The sequence below is a fragment of the Nomascus leucogenys genome, chromosome 10 (genome assembly GCF_006542625.1).
Source record: "Nomascus leucogenys isolate Asia chromosome 10, Asia_NLE_v1, whole genome shotgun sequence".
NCBI classification, from domain to species: Eukaryota; Metazoa; Chordata; class Mammalia; order Primates; family Hylobatidae; genus Nomascus; species Nomascus leucogenys.
The window spans coordinates 24701005-24708670 of NC_044390.1; the positions used below are offsets into that span (position 1 = coordinate 24701005).

A 7666-nucleotide genomic window follows, 5' to 3' on the forward strand; every position below is an offset into this window, starting at 1 on the left:
TTTTTATTTTTTTTGGCTGTGGAGTCCACAAATGAGCTCGGACTTGTGCTTTGGACACAAATAAACTTGGTCTTTAAAGCTGGAGTGAAAGTTAAAGGTTACGCTTCTGCTCATCTTTCAGCTAATTTCTGAAAGCACTTAACCTGATTTGTACTCAAGCCCCTCAGCGTGAAATATTTTTAACTAACAATTATTGAGAATTTTCTATTTGCCGCGCACTGTTCTCAACCCTTTCCATAGATTAACTTAACAAATAATACTCCAAACCACCCTGTGGGAGCTATTCTTGGGCGCATTGTAGAAAGAAAGTAAACCCGAGCTCCAGGGACTAGGTTATCTGCCCCAAGGCCACACAGGATTGGAAACTAGGCATCCTGTCATTACAGTTCCCACTCCTAGAGGTGATTTTGTTTGTTTTCTTCCTCAATTAATTTAGGCTCCGTGCGCTTCCTTAGGGCTCCAGAGCAGAAACTCGCAAAAGCTGGCTACTCAACATCTTTCCCTGGCTCCTGTGCCTGGGAAGATGCTGTCACTCAGGAGCCTCTGTCAGTAAGGGTAGTTCTCAGAGGTTAGAGCTGTCTCTGGTAAGGTGATCTCAAAACAAAGTTACCAGAGTGCCGCGAGCGAGTGGAACTAAAGAAGCCGAGAAAACACAAGCGCCTGGCGACTTAATGGGACTTGCTAGCAGGAGAACAGAGTCCGGAGTTGAGAGCCCTTGGGACGCAAGTGCTGAAAATAGGATCTCAGAGCACCAAAGTAAAAAGAAAGAAGACAAAACTTTTAAAACGCTGTCAGGGGCGAGAGAAGAAAGAGAGAGACAGAGAGAGACAGAGAGAGAAAAGCAATATGCTAAGACAGTAGGCAGCCAGCACCACAAAGATCGCTACAGTGTCCCAATTCAGGAGCGGTCTCCCTGCTCTTTTCCCAGGGGAGAACTGGAAGTGAAAAATAAAGAACTGAGTGAGCAACATAGAAAAAAGCATTTTTTTTTTAGTGGGTTGGCCAGGGAAGCATGGGAAAAGTTTTAAAAATGGCTCTGAAAAGATCTACTCAGGGCACCCTTTTGTACTCAAAGTCGGACTAGATTGGCTTTTGCTCCTCACACAAAGAATGAAAATAAGTTTTCCACTATTTCTGCAAAGAATTGGATTTCTTGCTTGCGGAGAAAACACACATTTATTTCATATGTAAACAGGTTGTTAGAAATGACACTCCCACACTCTCTGCTAGGAAAGTATAACAGTAGGTAGATGAGGGGAAGAAAACCCAGTCATCTCTGGTGCTATACATGGATACCCACTAAGGCTCTGGTGAAGTATTTATTTATTTCTTTCATTCTTTTCATTTTATATTGTGAAAAAATAAATACATTTGATTTTCTTACAATTTAGAATTAATTATAACCAGGTTCTAATTGCAATGACCTTTAAGTAACATCAACTTTTTTTTTAAAGTGAAATCTGTGTTAGTTTAAGCACTATGGCAACACACTAATATTGATGGACAGACCACACCAGTAAAATGATGCTCATACCTTCCTCTTCTAGTAAATTTTGCCCACCCTAGGCTTTCTGCATTATTGAAAATTCTCTATGCTTTTCTTGGAGGGAGAAACCAAATACATACAGAAGGATACATCCAATCCATTTCAATTCTGCCCCTACCTGCAGATCCTCATCAACTCCTGGACTAAGGGAGTTGTTCTTGATATTTTTTTGTATTATAGATGACTTCCCAATGTGCTAAACAATTGCAAACTGCTATTAGCTCTGGGAATCAGGCACACCTAAGTAAACACATTAGTACCTGCCAGAGCTGCTGGAAGAATTTGTGAAGACAGCTGAGGAAGACATTGGCCTCTGCTTGAATTAGAGGACTTCCAGGAGAGATCAAAGGCCTAAGTAAGGACATTTAGCAGCCTTGAGAGTACAGAAAGTAGCCAGTTCTTACAGCGTTATATTTGTTCCAGCACATGGCATAGCCATTCCATCTCAGACTGACTCTGAACTAGGCTTGCAAAAAAATTGCTTTTTTTCAGAGTGAAACCTCTATGATGGAGGATCATCTTTTATAAGTGTAGTAGTTTAAGGGAGTGACTGGAGGGGCCTGTCAGAGAAATAGCTTGGTGGTTTGGCTCTTTGAGAAAATACTATGTTATTGAAAATTTATCAATGCATTGGATTAGGCGATTAGATATTCAAAGCTTAAACAAAAATGTTAAAAAAAGTCCAGCTATGGTGTTGTGGGAGAGCGATTTTGAAATGACAAAATGGGATAAAATATTACTAGAAGAAAAACACAAGTGGGTAAATTCTAACTTCAGTAAAAAAAGAAAATGTCTTAATAAGGATAGAGGTCATTTTCAGCATCCCAAGATTTCTCTGCTAGTTTCAGAAGTAGTTGTGAACCCTAAATTCCAGCACTCCCTCCACTCCCAAAACAAATGCAAGAGTTTGGAGAAAAGTAAATGAGACTGTTAGACCTAAGAGGATTTCCAGTGTTCAGGTTTGGAATTCAGTGATCCAGGTATTAAAATTAGTATGAAAGCTGGCATTTGATTTTCTGCAAATTATTTCTGTAGTAATATAATAAAGAAAATCACTCATTATTTTGTACTTGATAACTTTATACCTGCCTCTGGAAAGAGGCTTGAATTTAATCCCAAATTGCTTATCTTTACCAAGTTATTATGTCTTGATTATCTGCTTCCACAGCCCTGTTTATTTTGGCTTTGGCCTCAGTAAAGATTATCATCATTAATATCAAACAAAAACATTTTAATTGCAAACACACCAAGGATTTCACTGGAAAGCCTAACATGTCATCTGTAGCAGTGGAGGTCACATGAAGTCTTTGGGAAATATTTGCTCTATTTAATGAAGAGACTTCTATAGGCAAACTTATTCCAAACAATTTCTCAAGTTACCCAGCTAAGAGAGATAGAGAGGATTTGGCTTGCAAAGACTGAATAAAATCCATCGACAAGTAAAGTCCATGAAGTAATAAAAGCATTCTGCTGTTAAGCCATTTATAACACAGATTTTACTATAAGTATATGCTAAATTATAAATTAAATGAGTTCACCTAATCAGTTACATTATTTTGTGTTGCATAATAAATTTGAATTTTAAAAATAGAAGTGTGCGTATATACAATTTGGGGAAAATCCCTATTGATTCTCAGGGAGAAAATGATGGGTATCTAATAAGCATAATTAATGGGCATAGACACTACCCAGACATATTCACACATGTTTTGGTTGGATAATTTGAAATGCTTTACCACTTATTTTTTTAAGTTACTGCTCTAATTTGGAGTTCACTAGCTAGCCACTATTGAGAAAGACCTTTTGGAAAACAAATACCAAGGAGAGCCAAATTTTTCCCCAGACCATAAAATGTTGCTTATTAATTTCCCAAGGCAAGCTGGGCTCAGTGGAATGGGCCTGTAGTCCCAGCTACCTGAAAGGCTGAGGCTGGAGGATCACTTGAATCCAGGAGTTCAAGCCCAGGCAGCAGAGACACATCATCCCTTAAAAAGAAAAAAAAAAAAAGGAAAGAAAGAAATTGCCAATGTGCCAAGGCATCTGCTTCACAGAGCATGATGGTTAAGAACACAGGCTTGAATCCATTGATAATTGCCTGGCTCTGAATTCTGACTCTATGCAGTATTTAACCAAGTGCAGGAAACTGTTCCAAGCATCTTCTGTAAAGTAAGAGTAATAGCAGTACCTCTCTCATCTGTTGTAGGATTATGAGTTAATATTTAAATACTAAGAATGGCCCATTTATGTTGCTTTTCTTCTCATTGTTGTCAATACTTTCCCCAGCCAGAGCAAGGAAAGGCTGAAGAAACTATGGCTTTTGATGGAAGAAAAGGGTCTTTGAATTGACTAATGAAGAAGAGAGCTGGCATCTAGTGTTTATTTTGTGCCATTTTGGCTAAGCACTTCACATGTGCTATCTCACTGAATCTGCACAACCTCAGGAGGAAACGGGACTAAGAATGAGCAGTGACTAGCCCTGGACCGTGGCAGCCTGGATTCCATCTAGGTAGCCAACCCCACACAGGCTCAGCAGTTCGCATCCGCTAAATCTCCCACCTGCCTCTGCCAAACCTTTAAAAGAGATTGTACGTCAATGTCAGCTTCCACTAGGAACCTTTCTGCATTTTAAATTTGTTTTAGAAGAAATCTGAATTTCCCATATACTCAGAAAACGCAGTGACTATTATCCCCAGGAAGAGGCCTTCCTTTCTGAGAGGAAAAAGGGGCAAGATACAGCTCTGTACCTGCAGGGGGCGCTGTCTGTCGTGCTATCCGGAACTTAGGTGGGCAACAAGAAGGTCCAGCCTTTGGAGGGTTAGGAAGGAAAGGGTGGGCTGGGAAATACTGAATCCGATTTGATTTTCACATCTGCTAACTGAAGACTAGCTGTTGGGGAGGAGGAGGGAAGGTAGAAGTTCAGGGGTGGGGGAAGGGAGTGAAGGTGCTACTTACAGAATCTAAGAGAGAAGTCGCAATTCAAAAGAAATGGCTTCCTCCTCCCGTCTGCCTCACTTCCCACTGTGTTTCTTGGTGGTCGTTTCTTCCTGAGGTTACAGGATAAACAAACCTGGCACACGTTGTAAAATCTGCATGGTGAGGAGCTCCTGGGGCTTCTAGCCTCTCTGGGGCTTTGCTGTTTGGCCCGGCTAAGAGGTTGCATGTGTGTTGTTGTTGTCTTTTGCCCTCAACCATTGAAGCCTTCTCTCACTTGAAGCAGCCCTCCCTTCAAAGCAGCCCACCCCACCTCCAGAGACAGATTGCCCATTTCTTTTATCTTTTGTATATGGAAAACAAACCCAAGCCAAAGGAGGCCTTGAGGATATTCCAGTCTGCTAGGGACCAGTCTAGTTCAAGAAAACTGGGGAGGGGGCCCGGGATCCGGCCCTGAGGATGCCGGATGCAGCCCCGGGAACTCCAGATCCACACTTCAGGACAAGAGCGGCCTGGGAAGGCTAAGAGGGAAGGCAATTTGGGGGTAAATCCGCTGAAGATCTTTTCGGGAAATGAGCACAGTTTTGGTGTGGTAATTTCTTGCAACCATATTTTCCTAGATTGAAAATTCCATTGTTAACTTTGGGTAAGTAAATCTCACCCAGATCTCCAGGTATAGGAGTGTAAAACCAGATGGAAAAGGATGCTGATAAAGGAAAAATGACAGTTTTCTTCTGGGCACTATTCACTTCGAATGACAAGTGTGAGGTCTACGAGAGATAGAAAATTATCCGGTTGAATTCAGACTAAAGAAAGCCAAATTTCCTCCCTTTCAATTGGCATGTAAGGAAACACCCAAATAAATGGGCTTGTGTGGTGTCTAAATTAAAATATGGCTCCTCTTTATTTTTGTACACATGCCTCCAAACATATTTTTCCAGTTCCATCAAATTAGGACCAACTTTGTTCATATAGAGACTTCTTTTTAATATTACAATACCAGGATCCTCGCACATTTTATATACATCGTTCCACATTTAAAATATATTTTAGGTTTACATAAAAAAATGAAAGTGCTAAACTATTTACAAAAATACATTAAATACCTCTAACATTAAATGCAACGTTCCCACTTTAGACAGGAATGAACTTCTTTTGAACATGGCACAAAAGGATCACCGTAATAAAAGTTAATATATTATAAAACCAACCAAACAAAAACAAAATGAGGCTAGACCTAAGCCACTCGCGGTTCCAAAAAAATAAAAGCCCAAAGCCGGAAGGCTTTTTCATTTGAGCGTGCACAACAGTTTTCGCAACGTTTCTTTGTGAATGTGTCTCCTTCCCTTTCACCAACTTTTCGGTCTGGGTTCCTAAATGTTAATGTAATGTGACCTAATTTAAAGGATTAGGCCAGGAAGGGTCGGTGGGATCTTCCTGCTGCGTGGAGAAGGTCTCAAGCGCCGGCCCAGTTACTTCTCCACCACCTCCTCCACGCAGGGGAGTTTGCGTTCCTCCGAGGAAATACTGTCCACGATGGAAGAAAGGCATCGAAGGCTACTCGAGGCTGACGAATCAATACTTGCTCCTCCTGAGCGAAAAAACAAACACACAAACATGGCACCCAAACAAGGAAAACGAAGCAGCTCCGCGCCCCGCGCGAGGCCGCTTTGGCAGCGCAGAAAGGCCTGGTCCCTGCGCGCAAAGAGCGCCCTTTTCGCAGGGCGCGTCCCTGCTCTCGCTTCGAGCCCTCTCGGCCCAAGCGTCCTATCCACCTCCCTGATTTTCTCCGGTGCGGCCCACAGCCCTTTTTACTTTACCTTCCTTAGCCGTTATCACGAGCCCCCTGGAATGATCGGAAACACTTGGCCACTGGGAGCTGCAGGTGCGCAGGAAATCCGCACCCTCAAGCTGGAGGGAAAACCAAGGCAGCAGCAGATTAGGAAAGAAACATCGGTTCCGGGGGTGGGGTGGTGGGGGGGGCGGCTTTCCTGCTTCCTCGGGCCGGGTACGCATTTCCTGCCTATTGCAAGCACCCGGTCTTCTTGGGTCACTGGGGGTTCATTAGAGACGGAGCGGGAGGGGCGGGCGAGAAAGGGGGAAGGGAAAAAAGACCAAGCAGCTGGAGGTTAAGGCCCCGAGGAAGGCGTTTAATCAGCCTTTGCATTTCCCTGCCCCGGCAGCATCTAGGCTTACATTTTCTTGTTTGGGTCTGTAGCTGAAGGGGTCCACCCCCAGCTCCTGCATCTTCTCCTGCTGATCCAGCCGGTGCAGCAGGTCCTGCAGCCGCTCGATGTAGCTGATGGCGCTCCGCAGAATCTCCACCTTGGGCAGCCTCTGGTTGGGGTTGGCCACAGTTCGCCGCTTCAGTGCCTCGAAGGCCTCGTTGATTTTCTTTAGCCTCCTCCTTTCGCGCAGGGTGGCGGCTTTTCGCCGGTCAGTGGGGGCAGATTTTCTCTTGCAAGTCTTGCAAGCCCAGATCAGACACTGGCCGGGGCAGTGTGGAGGCTGCAGGCCCGGGGGCGCCAGGACATGTTCCTCTCCGCTACTGTCGCTCCCCGCTTCCGGGGGCATTTGGTCCTGGCAGGGGGACAGGGTACCATCACTCCCTGGATACAAAGGAGAGCCTTCTGCCACTTCTAATGGCTGCAGAGTAACATTTTCCCCATCCAAGTAGAAGAAATAGGAGCCAGTTTCAAAAAGGTCCATCATCATGTTCTCCTCCTTGGCCTCTGACTCGATCTGAACTGGATGATGGACTCAAAAACCCAGAGGAACCACCCAGATGGCATTTAATTAGTGCAGTGACATAAGTCGACCCAGCTTTATATATAGTAGCTCCTGAAACTCAATCCAACTTTTAGCTGTCATGGAGCATCAGTCTCCCAATGTGATTGCAGCTAGTGCTCTCTAGAACATCTAGTTTGAAAGAAAACTGAGAAGTGTCACCTCCCAGAGTGTTGTGACAATCTATGTGCAGACCAGGTTACACAGAGAGAATCACATAACTTAAACAAAGCATTGAACGCTTCCATTTTGGGCAGTTTAGATACTAACCTGCTTACAGGACAACTTCAAAACAACTGGGGATTAACATTGCCCTGTTCCCCTCCCCCTGCGCTCATCTGAATTCTAAGTATAGACCCATGATGAAAGATTTCAAAGGCAATAGCCATTGCTCCAAAATAG

General features: G+C 43.6%; 1 protein-coding gene across 1 annotated transcript; it reads right to left on the reverse strand.

The window, feature by feature from the left end:
- Positions 1-5443: 5443 nt before the first annotated feature.
- MYF6 (myogenic factor 6) lies at positions 5444-7408 on the reverse strand. Its single transcript, XM_003259594.4, has 3 exons — positions 6674-7408; positions 6298-6388; positions 5444-6068 (listed from the first exon to the last, which is right to left on the reverse strand). Exons 1-3 carry the CDS (start codon positions 7190-7192, stop codon positions 5950-5952), a joined length of 729 nt encoding a protein of 242 aa, XP_003259642.2. The 5' UTR covers positions 7193-7408; the 3' UTR covers positions 5444-5949.
- Positions 7409-7666: the final 258 nt, after the last annotated feature.